Genomic DNA, 16,517 nt, shown 5'->3' on the forward strand with positions numbered 1-16,517 from the left:
GTACTCCAGTCACACTGACTGTAGAGGAACCTCGTAAATTTTGTGTCTTATTCCACTGCACACACACTGTCGATTTTACAACAAGAATAAGCTAAATTTGCACATTGACTAATATTCTGTTTTACTTTTTATCTGAATCTGACTTTTCTGTATTTTTCTTTTATTAATTTAAAAGGAAACTGGACAAAATCAATGCCATCCTCGCGAACCCCTTTACTACCAACTACCAAGGTAAACGAAGGCACACGATACAGAGCCACCACTGCAACGATGGCGAAACGAGTCAGCAGCCGGAATTCGAACGAGGCCGCATTGACTGGGGGCGTCAAGTCGGTCTTTCGGTTCTTTCGATTCGCCGAGTTCGAAATCCTCTTTGTTCTTTTCTTCGTAATCGCTTTCATCATTTTCAAAGATCTCGTAAGTTCCCAATTCGTCTTTTTCTCAATTTTTCTTCTGATTCTTTCCTTGGATTCTTTATTTTTGGATTTTGATTTCCTAATTGTCATTATATTATGTTAATTTCGTTAATTATGCAATTTTAATTTTCTTGAAATTGATTCGGTTCATATAATTAATCACCTCATGTGATATGTTAATTTTAGGGACGAACAAATTATACAAATCCTTGAATTTTTTTAACTCTTGCTGATTGAATAGGGCAAAACTGTTCTGGATATTTGATGTAATGTAAGAGCACATAATTATAGAACCGAAAACGTTTAAATTATTAACCAAGGGTTTGCTAGTAGTTTTTTATAATCAATAGGGATAGGGGTATTCGAATTTGGGACCTATTCGGAGAGAGAAGTGCTACTAAAGGGCAAGGGTTTGTATCTCAAAGTGGTTAAGAGCGTTTACCCTTGCACCTGAGATCCTATGTTCAAGTCCCCCTGCCCCGACATCGCTTGTATAACAGATTAAGTAACTTTTAAAAAGAAAGGTTCAGCTTTTGCTTATTTCTGCGGGACTTACCCCCGAATCAATCTTTTGACCCCCAGCACTCTTGTTTCGAGGGATTGCAGTCGCAGTCTGTTATATGGGGGTTATGTAGTTTAGAAATAGCAAGCCTCTCATGAATGTAGCTGAAATGAAGGTTTAACATAAGTAAGAAAGGAATCTAAGGTTTATGCATTTCTAGGAAGCTAAGTAGTAAAAGAAAGAACCAAAAAAATGGTTTTGGTTTAGTGCCAAAAGTTAATTGCAAGTGCATAGTCAAAGCAAAATACCCTGGTCAACCTGTCGAAACCTGTACCTAATACAGCTTAGCCAAAATCTGATTTGGTCATAGAATCATTGCAGTTAAATAGGAGTAAACAAAACCCAGAGAAGAATTCTCCATTCCGAAGTTCACACAACATACTCATTTACCCCTTCACGTTGTGGCGCAAAATGCCTTCTAGTTCCATTAGTTAACAAGTAGAAAGAAAGACCCTCCAAAGATAGAACTAAATATCAGTATATGCCAATTAGATTGCATTAATCTGAAACCAAGGATGCATTTAAGGCCCAAACATCCCATTGAATAGAAGCTTCATAACAAATTGATTTCTTTGTGGGTGGTTTTTTGTCTATTCATGCTAAGTCTAAGATTGTTTACGCTAATCACCTTTTTCTAGAAATTTGAAATTAATCCTTAATTTCAGCAATGGATGATGATTAATCCTTAATTTCCTCAGTGGATGATGATTAAGCTGCTAGAGTAATTGATTGCAGTTGATGTTTGCTGGGTTACTACCTTGCATTATTTAGACAACATAAATAAACTTGGGGTGAGAAACCCTTGATAAAGACTATCACATACCAATAATATTATGATTTGATGATATAAAGATTCACTTTAGGCGATTTTCGGGTTAAGGGATTTCCAAGTTCCAAGGGATTGATGGGAAGTTATTAGTTGATCAAAAAAGTTGAATAGGAGGGACGACGGCATTACAAAAAACTCTCCATGACCATTACAAAGCCATGTGAGAGGGATTTGAAATCCCTACTTGGAAGGTGTCACTTGCAAATCCTTCTTATGTACCCATGTAATGATCTTGGAGTTCATTCCTTAATCTCTTCTATATTACACATTTCAAGAGGGCCTGGTAAATGTTCAATTTAAATGGTTAAAAGTTTTAGATCTTAACATTTGAATGTGTAAACTGCAGACATCGAGGCCGGAATACAGTCAGATTCTCGTAAAAAAGCCAGGCGGCGGTAGTATTTGGCCTTACTAGCTGGAGATTTCATTGTTGGATTAACATTTGGTATATCATTCAGTTTTTGGATGTTGATTGATTGTGTACTTTCTTGTAACACAACAGATTTTGTTGTCATCCCTGTATTTGTATCTGTACATGTAATTATATGATTAAATAACAGCTTACAATATTTGTCGACGGTAAGAGGTTGGTTGTGAAAGTTCTTAAGTTTGCTGCAAGAATAGCGAACTTGTTTCGTTTCTCGCATCAGTGATTTTCGCACCAAATTTACAGGGCATTTCATGGGCATGATATAAATGTAGCAAAAAACAGAGGGATGAACAAAGTACACCAAGTGAACAAATCAAAGCAAAATACATAAACCAACGAATGAATATATCATTCACCGTTATCGTCACAACCGCGAAAAATACAAGCAATTATAAACTACTAATACCAACACTCAACAATCAATGTATAATACAACCAAAATATTCGACTTTTGAAGCCATACGAATTCGGTTTATGCACACAAATTATTCTTTCTTGAGCACTTCAGTTGCAACCACTGACTCGTCTAGGGCACAGGGGGTAATCAGTCTCTCCACCGGTACTTTCTTAACATCTCGGCGTATTCCGATATCAGAAACAAATCTACTAATGCAATACATGCCACAGCCTACAACACCCAGACCAGTAAAACTGGTAGTCAAAAAGCGAAGCGGTGAAGAAACAACAGCTGTTGCGGCAGCTACAATGGAGGCTGCCTGTCCACTCCTGCCCACACTAATGCTAGTGAACACAAGCAAACCTGTTTTGCAATATATAGCAAAGTCTTCACAGTTGTTTTTGAAAATGTCATAACTACCAAAACCATTCTGCAGAAGGAAAGAAGCGCGATGAAGGACATCTTCGGGTGGGTCAGACCGGGCAAGGGTACAGGTACCCCCTCTAGGTTTGGCAATAAAGAAAACTGGATTGACACCATATTCAAAGAGGTAAAGATCACCGCCTGATAGAAAACAATCTATGCAAGAAGAGATGACACCATCAAGTGTCGATTGGTCTCCGCAGTTTGGGCAGGGATTGTCCGAAGAATGGGATGGAGAGCTGCTTAGAAGGAAGCGATCTAACACAGTTCCGGTGCCAGTTTCCTGGCCAGCTCCTCGAGTGAAGTGAATAACCTTTCCTTCACCAACGTATATCCCTGAGATCACATAGCAGATAAACGATCAGCAATGCCATGCCTTCCAAGGTGAATTAAATGCAGGATTTAAAAGTAAAATACACAAAAGTTGTCCTCATACAATAACGAAAACTGATGGAAGTACAAAGAAGAAAAACTATGGATGAAAGAAAACTAAACTGCGCAAGTTTTCAAAAAAATCATCAAAACTACAGACACATAGGTAGAGAACTAAGATGTGAGGACTCCTTCAGTACATGCTCCAAATGGAATATATAACTTCAACAAAACCACTCAATTCTCCTAATTCGCCCTCTCAATCTAAATAATGGAATCATATTCCAAAAGTCCAACCCCAGAGTATTCTTGTGTATAAGTGTGTGCCAGAGGGAGACTGACCCAAAAAAAATAATGCATACCGTACGTCCACATTGATCAATAACATTCTTTTAATCACGACTCATACCAGCAATGCAATCAATTGACGATTAGAACTAGGGATTTCATAATCAGTAAAAGCCGCTGATCCACTGACAATTGAATAACTATACAAATTGCTCTACTGTAAACTCATTGCAGTCACCAATAACCAAAATAACTGCTTCCAAGTTAAAGAAAAATCATTTCGATCGACATTCTTCTAATCACAATTTCTAAGTAGTGGTGAATATGCTGATCCAGTGACTAACCGTGCAAATTGCTTGACTGTAAACTCAATGATGTCTCAAACCATTTCAGTCTGATAACAAAACTTAACTTCCTCAAGGTTAAAGAATCATTATTTTTTTTCTGTCCTTCGTTTTCGCCTGACTTGCTATTCGAATTTTCCTCTTCCACTTAAGCTGAATTTAAACCAATACCCCTACTTGAACAATACTTACTAGCAACATTCACATACAAATATATATAAACAGCAACCCATTGTCGCCTGCAGCCATGTCCACACGCACACAACAGTTTCCGCAAATTATACGATCCCACTAATTAACAACAACAAAAAGTAGTAGAAATGATTGAAATTTTCAGATAGTACTAGTAGGCTATTGAACTGTGGATTCAGGAACTAATCTTACTGTGATCACTGATCAGACAGAAAGATCTAGTACGAAAAACAGACCCAGAAACTAACAATAAAAATCCAATCTTTTGATACTTAAGTGAAGGAAAAACAGACCCAGAAACAAAAAGCGGAAAAGCATCAACAAACAATTCCTGATATGCAAATAAATGAATAAACACATAAAAATTAAAATAATTAAAAGGAGAGAAAGGAGAAAAGGAGAACCGTGGTGGGAATAGAGGTACGCGTGGCGCCATGAATAGATGTGATCTCCAGGTTTCAGAAGATCCCTCTCAATCTTGTTCGACAGCACTCCCATTCCTTCTCTCTCGATCGATCGATACTGTAAAGATGTGGAACTGGATACGAAATGGCGAAAACTCAATTTATCCCCAATTCGGAAGAAGAAAACTGAAACGGCGAAGACCCAAGTCTTTTTTTTGGGAACTGTAATTGGCCTAATAACAATTCCCTTCCTTTTTCCGTTGATTTAATTCTCCCGACGTAATTATAAAGGCAATGTTGCGTTATTTTTCAGTTCTTTTTTTTTTTTCCAAACTTTTTTGTTTTCGGTTTTTTCGGTTTTTCTAGATTTCGATATCCTTTAGTATGTTTAAGTCATGAATACGCCGCTTTATACTACAGTTTATCGGTATTTTTTTTTTGGGAAAATTGGAATTTTTTACGTTTTTTCTATATCATTTAGATTAAACATTTATGTCTTTTTAAATTTTGATTAAAGCGTTTTAACCAATAGTCACATTTATTTTTTAAAATTAAAATAAATTTTGAATTTATCATTTTACCTGCAGGATGCACTTTTCCTTATTTAGTGGAGATTTTAGTAGTTAAACTATTTTTTCTCTTCTTAAAAATATGCTTTTTATGCAAACATTTAATATTATTTTTTTTTCAAATGGTTTTTTCTTTTTCAAATAGTTGGTGTGTCACATCCCGGCCCGGGGCCTGCTCCACCACCGTAGCACGATATTGTCCGCTTTGGGCCCCGACCACGCCCTCACGGTTTTGTTTTTGGGAACTCACGAGCAACTTCCCAGTGGGTCACCCATCATGGGATTGCTTAAGCCTCCTTCTCGCTCAACTTCGGAGTTCCTACGGAACCCGAAGCCAGTGAGCTCCCAAAAGGCCTCGTGCTAGGTAGGGATGGGAATATACATATAAGGATCACTCCCCTAGGCGATGTGGGATGTCACAATCCACCCCCTTTAGGGGCCCGGCATCTTCGTCGGCACACACGCGGTCAGGGTTAGACTCTGATACCAATTGTCACGACCAGGGTTAGGCTCTGATACCAAATTGTCACATCCCGACCCGGGGGGGACCACTTCCCGGGCCCGCTCCACCACCGTAGCACGATATTGTCCGCTTTGGGCCCCGACCATGCCCTCACGGTTTTGTTTTTGGGAACTCACGAGCAACTTCCCAATGGGTCACCCATCCTGGGAGTGCTCTAGCCCCCTTCTCGCTTAACTTCGGAGTTCCTACGGAACCCGAAGCCAGTGAGCTCCCAAAAGGCCTCGTGCTAGGTAGGGATGAGAATATACATATAAGGATCACTCCCCTGGGCGATGTGGGATGTCACATGGTGATCAACATAAAAGCTCATGTAATTTTCAATTTTTTTGTGAAATTATGTATATATTTTTTTTGTTGTTTTTTTAAGTATAGTTGTTGACGAATTATTATTAGGTATAATATATTACGTATATATTATTTGCGGGTACGTTTGAATTTACAAAAATCATTAATTGGTACGTTTATTTGCGATTTTGGTACGTTTGATTTGATATATATTATTAATATTGGTACATTATTTTTATTTTGGTACGTTTTATTTTGTACACATTGTGCATTGGTACATTTATACTATTTTCAATCCTATTTTCTCTTAACGTACGAAAAGAAAAACTCATTTCGGTACGTTTGATTTTGAGGGATTTAAAAATATTTTAAACTATTTTGGAAAGAAAATATCTTCAATCGTAGATAATTATTGTTAAATTGTAGCATTATTGTGAAAATAAATTGAATCTAACCCACTTTTTTTTTTTTTTTTACAATTATCTCTAATAGAGGAGAGTGTAATCAAAAGGCTAGATTATAGGAAATTTGTTACAATATAATGTGCATATAGCATGTGACAACCCGTTCCAAATTTTACGTTTTTATTTTATTTTAAAAGCGTGAATTTACGAAATTGCCCTAGAGGCAAGGACTTTGACTTCCGTTGACCATCGACTTGAGAGATGTGAGACTTATTCTTTAAGCATATCCTCGTAGTACTTTTTGGTACGAACGTATAGGCGAAATCCGTTTGCGAGTCCGGATTATAACGGTATACTTATGGACGTTTGAAATTGGTTATTTAAATATTTGAATTCCCACCTTGTGGGATTAGTGGACCAATTAAATTAAAGCGACAAGGAACCAATTAGAAAATAAAAGTGAAGCTTGCAGCCAATCAAAAAGAAAGAAAAAAAAAAAAAAAAAAAAAAAAAAGGGGAAGAGAGCTTCCCGTGCACCCATACCCGCACCACCGCGAGTCCATCTTCCAAGGCCAATTCCGGCCAACTCCGGTGGATTTTTTCGATGCTACCACCACCATCTTGAAGCTCTCATTCCCCTCTACAAAACCCACCCAAGAACCACCTTGATTAACCATGGTATGGGGCGGTTTGAGGCCACGAAAGTTGACGAAAATCAATGGTGCTCCGGCCACCCTTTTCGATTTTCCGGCAAATCGGCAAAGCAATGGCCGATGCCACCACTTGGGCTTTGTAGCCCATCATCCCAGGAGCAAAACCCAACCAACCTTGACCCCGTTGGACCACCGTAGACGACGAATCGACGTCGGGAAGTTTTAGGCACCCGCCGGCTTCGTAGGCAAAATTGACCATCTTCCGTCCACTTTTGGACTTCGTGGCAGGTATGAAAGTTGCTCCACTCACTGAGATCTTCATTTCTGTGAAGTTTGAGAATTTTTGGAAATAGTTGGATTTTCCGGCAAGTCGGGACGGCCGACCGCCACCCGCGGCGGCGCGTGGCCAGTAAGCCGCCAATGCTATTTTTAGGCTATGTCGAATGTTTTGATTTCAGTTTTGTCATTTGAATGACGTAGGTTGATAGTTGGAACCTAAATTCGTTACGATACGTTACTTGATAAAAATGTGAATCGATGATCCGACCGTTGGATCGTCATCAAAATTGGATACATTATAATACGTAATATTTAAAGATCATAGGAATTTATGGATCGGGAATCCGACTTACGGATCTTCCTGAATTGGATTTGTAAGTTAGTAAAATAAATGTTCATGGCCACTTGTTTTAGGCAATTGGCGGAGATCTGACCGTTGGATCGTAATGAAATTTTAGTATGTTATTCTAGAAACATATTGTGGATCGTTGGGAGTTGTGGATTGGAAATCTGATATGCGGATCTTCCGGGTCAAGTTATACAGGGTTGTAAACCCTACCGTCGATCTTTGATCGACGGTTGACTTGTGGTCAATGGGTATCAAACTATTTTAGAATGTCGTTGAGGTTGTGTTTTATGTGAATTACGTATTCTTCAGATAAGAGTTCTGAGATGTGATTTGATAATTGGTCATAGGGACCAATCATTCAGGACGCCTCGATGTGTGCGCTAGAGAATCATAGCATGGACTCCAGGTAAGTGGATCTTTTCCTTTTTATCGTACATATTGTTGAGAGTTCTATCAACACTTTTAAATTGATTAGGTATATTACTTTCATATATAATTATTGTGAATGCTTGAAGTACCTATATGAACTACGAATGGCTTGATCCCTATTTAGGGTACGTAGGCAGTCTAACGAGACGTTAGATGCAGCCATAAAATATTTGAGACAAAAGCCTTGCTTGGGAAATTGAGTAAGGCGAAGGAAATTGGTAAAGGCAAGTTTTAGTTTTATGAATTAGTTAGCTAAATTAGTGTTAATTGGGTCGTCATGGATAATTATCCCTGAAAATAAGTAGTTTGGGAGTAGGGCGTTATTGATTGTACACTTCTCACTGTATTGTTTATAATTGAACATGCTACGACATGGTTGAGTATTAGATTGCATCATGGTATATCAATATGTATATTACTTGCATATAATTATTGGGAATGCTTTCAAGTGCAAAGGTGAACTTAGGACACCCAGGTAAGTTCAGGTGAGTTTATGGTACTAGTTGAATCGATTGCGTTATAGCATGACTACAGTTATGTGTTAGGCAACTTCGATACTGTCGTACTGGTTGCTATGAGTTGCACATGTTATATTGAGATGCATTGAGAGCTCATAAACCTGCACCCCGGTGTTAGTGCTCCCGCCCGTGGCCAGGGCACAGTCCTTCACGTGATGTTCACCTCCCGCACCTTACGCTCACCTTGGATCCAAGGTAGGTGCACAGCCCTGTCGCACAGACCACTTTAGGTGGTTCCGACTCGTAGGTGACCCGCGATTATTCGCCCAGTCTTCACGTGATCGTAGCACTTGAGCGTATTTATTTACACCCAGTCCTGTCGTACAGACCACTTTAGGTGGTTCCGACTCGTGTGCAGGTATACTTATTGAGCTATATGCTAGCCAGGATTGATGAGATATGGATAAGTCGTACAGGTCACTATAGGTGACTCCGACTTATATACTAGCCAGGATTGATGAGATATGGATAAGTCGTACAAGTTACTAGAGGTGACTCCGACTTATATGCTAGCCATGATTGATGAGATATGGATAAGTCGTACAGGTCACTAGAGGTGACTCCGACTTATATGCTAGCCAGGATTGATGAGATATGGATAAGTCGTACAGGTCACTAGAGGTGACTCCGACTTATATGCTAGCCATGATTGATGAGATACGGATAAGTTGTACATGTCATTTTAGATGACTCGGACTGATATATCACTTTGTATTGATTTAGTTCATTTGGCCTACTTATTAATGTATGGTAGAGTTAATGGCAAACCGTGGTTTTGGTCATTTCTGAGTATGGTTTGGATATATGTATATATGTTGTACTGTCTTATGGAAAACGATACGGGTTTTACATTTAGGGGCATTACTTTTAGAGAGGTAATAACTTTGGGAAGCTTGGTTTTATTGCTTACTCACACCTTCTGTTTGGTGCCCTCCAGGTTTTAGCTGCTGAGTTTGTATCGACAAGAATCTGTGGCGAATCTTAGTATTGATGGATATTTTTGAGGGTATGATTCTTACCCATACTACTATACCTTACTTATGCTCTGACATCGCGTGTGAAATGGGTTCACTCCCACTCGTAGCGCACTCTGGTACTTAGACACTTTTAGATTCAAATTTATTCACTTTTTGTACACTATCACATTTTATGGCTTCGTCACCTTCCAGGTGTCGGCCAGCACAGCTCGATTCAGGGTCCAAGTGGACTTTCTGGGTCGGGGTGTGTCATAGCACCAAAATTATGACAAAAAAAATTTAATCAAATCACTAAAAGGCATGGATGTTTGATCTAGAAAATTCAAAATTGAGACGTCTATATCAAAAGATCCATTTTTTGTACTGTGAGAGGTCTTAAGTTCGGTTTTCACTAAAGACGAATTTGAATCATTTTACAATGGTTAGCCTAGTGTGAGACTTAGTCTACTTTCACCCCTTAGTGTAGATAATATGTTTTGTACAACCAAAAAAGTTATGAATAAAACAATATCTCCTTATTTATAAAATAATATAAAAAAAAATCAATAATATTTTCAATAGTAGTAGCTTGGCAGACGCTAAAAGATACAAAAAAAAATTTAAAAATAAAGGATTTAACAATTATATATATAGGGAAGTATTATTATATATAGGGAAATATGTAAAAAAAAATTAATAATACAGGGAAGTTATTAGCACTCCAAAAATCTCATTCTACACTTCTTACAAGTGTAGAATGAGATTTTTGGAGTGCCAATAACAATTCCCTATATATATCAATTTAGAAATTAAAACGCACGTGGTATTGAGTGTAACATCCCACATCGTCTAGGGGAGTGGATCCTATAAGCCTTATATGTATATTCTCATCTCTACCTAGCACGAGGCCTTTTGGGAGTTCACTGGCTTGAAACTCCGAAGTTAACCGAGTTCGCGCGAAAGCAATCCTAGGATGGGTGACCTACTAGGAAGTTCTTATGTGAGTTCCCAAAAACAAAACTGTGAGGGCATGGTCGGGGCCCAAAGCGGACAATATTGTGCTACGATGAAGTCGAGCCCGGGATGTGGTGGGGGCTCGAGCTGGGATGTGACAATTTGGTATCAGAGCCAATCCCTGGCCGGATATGTGCCGACGAGGACGTCAGGCCTCAAAAGGGAGTGGATTGTAACATCCCACATCGCCCAGGGGAGTGGATCTTGTAAGCCTTATATGTATATTCCCATCTCTACCTAGCACGAGGCCTTTAGGAAGCTCATTGGCTTCGAAGTTCATCGGAACTCTAAAGTTAAGCGAGTTCGCGCGAGAGTAATCTCAGGATGGGTAACTCACTGGGAAGTTCTCGTGTGAGTTCCCAAAAATAAAACCGTGAGGGTGTGGTCGGGGCCCAAAGCAGACAATATCGTGCTACTGTAGAGTTGAGCCCAGGATGTGATGGGAGCCCGGACGAAGATGTGACATTAAGTGTTACGTAAAATTGAAGTTGGACACTACAAATTCAGATCATTGTTTCCCACAACTCAACAGCTCATGCAAACTCAAGCATGGGGAGTTAAAGTTTAGGCCACCTCCAGCTAAATGAAATAGATAAGAATTTTTTTTTGTGACAAGCCCTTTATGCAAAGGGGATTCTCATTTAAAACAAAGTTTAGTTATATTAGACCCTCTTTTTCTCTCTGTCTGAGGTTTCCTTCTCACCGATTGTGTATCTCCCATCTCGCCAGAATCCGGCGCCGCCGTCCCTAATGATTATGAATGTTAATTGAATATGATTGTGTTTCTGTATATGGTTTGGTTTTGAGAATTCATTTCTGATTGTCGATGCTTTGTGGAAAAAGAAAGGTGTGTGAAAATGAGTTGGCTTATTAAGAAAATTCATGAAAATTGGGGTAGTGGATAGGAACTTTTGTGTAGTTAAGCTTGACCCTTGGCTATTAGGATCCTCTCCTAATCCTCTTTATTAGGATCTCGGGAATATGCGAATCGTGTTCATTTATCGTACATCATACGGTTAGTTTTCGTCAAGTACTGTTTGTCTTCAATTTTAAATAATAAAAAATTAAAATGATTTCTGACCGCATGATGTATGAATGAACGACGAACGGACACAATTCGCAAATCTCTGGAATCCTTATAAAGAGGATCCAGAGAAGATCCGGATTTGACTCTTGGTGGCACCAAATCTCAGGTCAGTCGAATATGTACAGGATCTTTATCAAATAATTCAATACTAGCAACAAAGTGTCAAGCAAGACGACTAACAAAGTGTCAGATTAGCCCAAAGTGCGCATGCCTTTACAGGAGTTGGTTTATATAATAGAACTTCCATACCACCACTGTAGTGGTAAATGTATGGTATGAAACATACATGTCTTCGTGTTCTATCAAATGAACCAACAGGAATAGACGAGGTGTTTTACGTTGCATCCAAAAGTACTATGTGTTTTTAATTGTTTCCTTGATAATCGAATTTTGTCAATTACTTATTGTGATGGCCTAAAATCTGTACTGAGCTTTTTAAGCTCTCTCTAACTAAATTTTGCAGGTACACGAATTAGAGGATGGGCTGGAAGAAGTCAAATTAGATAAGAGGAAAATTGAGTGCAGTGGCGTTCTAAAATTCATACAACGACCTCTACTTAATGGAATAAGACTATGCTATCATTGTTTGAATATTTTTCAATTCAAAGACAAGTATTTGTAACTCCCTGACAAGTTTGTGTGAACTTATCTAATTGAGAATATTCTACGGAAATGTACATGCTTGAAAGAAAGAGATGGGTGTTTAGTCCTTTAGTTAATTTTACCAACTGCAAAATGCGAATAAAAAGGACAAACAAAATATTGTTGCTAACAACCATGGACCGCATTCAAACATTTTGGTTTTCAAGTTTTTATAAAGGAGATTTTCTATATTAGAGAAAAATTTACATAAAACTGATTTATGATTAAATATGGTATTTCAGTTTAATCACACACTATTATTATTTAATTATGCTTTCATATACCAACATATTATCGGACTAAATTGCTATATAATAGAGTTGAACTCATATTATCTAAACTATCTATTAATAAAATCTTTTTTATGAACAAAAACAGAGTGAGAAAACCAAATAAACTCTGTCAACAAAACTTTAAAAAAATAATCAAAATAAAAGTTATAAGCAACATAGAAAATAAATTGTCAAACACAAAATAATTTTACTTTTTTTATAAAGCTTTACCACCAAGCAATCATATCAATTATCCTCATTTTCTTTTACACTTTTTTTTTTTTATAAAATACAATAAATTTTTAGTGATGGATACTAACCCAAAAACAACCTCTTTAACGATAAAAAATCCTTTAAAAATTATCACTACTTTAATAACCATTTAATGATTTTTTATATTTAATCCATCGTCATCTCTACAACAACTCGGGAGAAAGCGATTGAAAGGTGGAGCCATGTATTGGAAATTATTTATTTAAATATTTGAAAAGACAAGTTAGACCATACTTTTGTGAGTGGGATTGCGAATTGCGATGTCACACTATTATAATGTGTAGGTGATGTCTTACTCCACGTAATAGGAATTGGATCCTCTCTTAAGCAAAGATTTAGGATCCTTCTGACCCAATAGCACGGACGGTTAGATTTTGATTAAACGATTACAAATACTGAATTTCTCTAAAAATTATAAGAATTGTAGCCGTTGGATCAAAATTCAACAACACGTGCTATTGGATCAGGAGGATCCCAAGCCTTTGCTCATGAGAGGATCCAATTCCCGCGTAATATAGTGTTAATGTGATTAGTAATCTTGACCAAAGAAAAAAAGTGAATTAGTAAAGAGGATAGATTGGGGGTAAATAGAGAAAAAAAATTAAGTTAAGGCTTAAGTTAATTAACATAATCATTTATAGGAAGTGTTGGATTGTCATAGTCATTGAGAAAAACTTATGCAGAGTTCAACATGTGGCTGTGTTTTACGGAACAGCACTAAAAACCACATAAAATTTGCCACGTGATAAACTTGGTGTAATTTTTATCACCTTTTTATTTTTAAAATCATTATAATTAATTTTTCTCGTAATTAATATACACAGATTCATCTAATGACCCCTGTTTTTTTCCCTCTTTTCTTCCAGTTTTTGTTCTTCTTAGACGCGACATTCGTTCATGGGCGTTTTAAGCTTGGTGATAATAGATAGAGTTTCATGTATAGGGAATCTAGGGATCTAAAAGTCATTGGAAAATTTAACGGGAAGATGTAATTGATGAAAATATGGATTGGAAATGCAATGAAGTCTGTGCTGGTTTATCACAAAGAATCCAAAAGCAAACAATTACAACTTCTCTAATATCTATCTAACAAAATTATGAAGAAAGGAAAGACAGGGTGGGGAAGAAGACTGCACACGACAGAGACAATTTGGGAAGATAAAATGGAGGGAGGAGAAAGAGAAAAAAAAAATGAACCATTAGATAATATCATCGTGTATAGGTATGGTTAGGTTTGATGCGGTTTTGAGTGAAATCAAAGATTGAAATTTTTGTCGTTCGGTCCGGTACAATTTTGAAGTTAAAACCGAAATGGAACCAAACCATTTGGTTTTTATTTGGTACCATTTCAAACGATTTTGGTTTGATTTCAAATCATTTACATACAACATGAAAAAAATTATCTGTCTTCCTCTCTCAACAACATTAGTATATTACATAGGAAAGTGGTCTTGGTATTTCTCACTTCCCATTTCCTGGATCTTTCCTTCTTTAGTTCTTTTTGCCATTTATTGGGCAGCTTTCATTTTCTCCAAAAAGTTGCCATTTTTTACGTTCTTAAAAGCTAAGAAATTAAATCGACACCTTTGGAAGTATATGAAAGCTTGAATGACCTCTTAATAATTTAAAAAGGGACCCTGCATCCCCAAAAAAATTGGATTTGTTGGGATAACGAATAGACTGTAAAAGTTGTCATCACACAAGTAGGTATGTCAATCGTCGCTTAATAATTTCTCACACAAGTAGACTGTAGAAGTTCCCATCACATGCAGCTCGGAACCCTAATGTTAATGGTTTGCCTTTTGGTACGGTTTTCGATGTTCGAAACTAAAATCAAATGGTTTCTCTACACTACAGTTCGGTTTAAAACTGGAACTGTTTCCAAATTGCAAAAAACGAACCGCTCGGTGCGGTTGATTTGGTTCGTACTTCGGTTTTCAGTTCTAAGTGTCCATCCCTGAGGTGTATTAATTATTAGAAAAAATGATTAAGACAATTTAAAATATACAAAAATGATAATAGATTATATTGAAAACTTATTACAATGCGAGTTTTAAATGTCATTTAACAAAGTTTGATGACAAGATGAGCCCCCACACAATTTTTTTTTCCTTTTCGGAATAATACTTGCATTCTTTTGGTGAGATGAGCTCATTCCCATGCCACTTGCAAATAACATATCTTTGTCAAAGAGTGAGCAGCAGTTGAATTGAACGATCCAAGTAAAGTATAAAAGAAAAACTAATATTCATAATCGGAACTATTCAATTTCTTATTCTTCATTTGAAGATCATTCCTGCCAAAAAAAAAAAATAAATAAAAAAAAAAAAAATCTAATCGGAGATCGTTTAGTCATCAATCTCTTATTATTTCATACATGAAGATTAGAAGATTGAACAGTTTTTCTTATAAAAGTTTTACAGTGAAGATACATTATAAGAATGATCTTCATATAAAAATTAGAACATTGACAATTTTAATTATAAAAAAATTTACGGTAAAAATACATTACTAGTAAATAGGAAAATAAGCTCATCCCCTAAAAGGAGATGCAAGCATCATCCTCTTCTCGGTAGGTAAGGGGTTTTCTTCGAACAAAGTTGAAACCTTCCTCCCTTCTTTCCAGTGTAAATAAAGCAGTAACTTCCAAAATAACACCTAAATCAGTTGAGACACCTACTTAATATATGACTTGGAAGAAGTCAAAAGTCCAACAATGGAATCTTCCTCGCTGTCAAGGTTCCAGTATTTTATTTCATTTTTGTGACAGTTCGCCAATATTTTTATCGGTGGCCTTATCGTGGACGAGGAGGCCTTTAATTGACAAGTATATAAATAGTTCGTTTGGTATGAAATTTTAAAAGATTGAAAGCATTTTTAAATAAAAAAACACAGCTAGCTACATGCCTTTTTTTTTTTTTTTTTTTTATGCAAAAGGCGTGCAAACTGGTCTGGTTATATTTCACATATTTTGGTCATATATTTCATTGGGATTTTGTATATTTGATGAGGTTAAATGTACTAAATAATATTGTTTTGATCTTTAGGCAACCAATAGGGGAATTACATGAAAATTGAGAAGAAAATGGCAATTTCCTCAATGGAATTAAGTAGAACTAACGGAATCTTCCAGAAGGTCTCCGAATCTAGATATCTGTAAACGACAGAACTTTGGACGCGACATTGAGAAAGTCGTTGATAAGAAATCGAACGCTGCCGACGAGGTGATCGCTGAAGCAGCCCACGGCGTAGATCTGGACGGAGACCTGGGAGATCTTGCTTGAGAGAAATCATACGGGACCTTGAAGATGAACCGATCGTTCCTCGTCGGGTTCTCGCCGCCGACCTTCTGGACCTGAGAATGTATTATAGGTAGAGTCAACCCAGGCAAGGGCGTAAGTCTGCATGCGACACAGTGTGGCGAAGGGAGCCTTGAGGCCCTGTTTATTTCTTCTTTCTTCATCATCGTCGTCGGTTCTCAAGAGGAATCAGAGGGCCAAGAATCGATCGAGAAAAAAGGCCAAGAGAAAACAGACGGTCTTGATGAGAAAGTTTTTTTTTTTTTTTTTTTTTTTAAATTAATTTTAATGGTTAAATAAAAAATTAA

General features: G+C 37.2%; 2 protein-coding genes across 2 annotated transcripts; one reads left to right on the top strand and one right to left on the bottom strand.

Annotated features, from left to right (window-relative positions):
* The first annotated feature begins 166 nt into the window (after nt 1-166).
* Nucleotides 167-2,390, top strand: LOC137740079 (uncharacterized). The gene is made up of 2 exons (XM_068479879.2): nt 167-417; nt 2,154-2,390. The coding sequence occupies exons 1-2, from the start codon at nt 193-195 to the stop codon at nt 2,220-2,222; spliced, it is 294 nt and encodes a 97-aa protein (XP_068335980.1). The 5' UTR covers nt 167-192; the 3' UTR covers nt 2,223-2,390.
* Nucleotides 2,391-2,542: 152 nt separating this feature from the next.
* Nucleotides 2,543-4,997, bottom strand: LOC137740078 (protein LEAD-SENSITIVE 1). Its single transcript, XM_068479878.2, has 2 exons — nt 4,658-4,997; nt 2,543-3,393 (listed from the first exon to the last, which is right to left on the bottom strand). Exons 1-2 carry the CDS (start codon nt 4,749-4,751, stop codon nt 2,723-2,725), a joined length of 765 nt encoding a protein of 254 aa, XP_068335979.2. The 5' UTR covers nt 4,752-4,997; the 3' UTR covers nt 2,543-2,722.
* Between the last annotated feature and the right edge of the window lie 11,520 nt (nt 4,998-16,517).

Source organism: Pyrus communis, chromosome 9 (genome assembly GCF_041283825.1).
Source record: "Pyrus communis isolate YQ-2024b chromosome 9, ASM4128382v1, whole genome shotgun sequence".
Taxonomy (NCBI): domain Eukaryota; kingdom Viridiplantae; phylum Streptophyta; class Magnoliopsida; order Rosales; family Rosaceae; genus Pyrus; species Pyrus communis.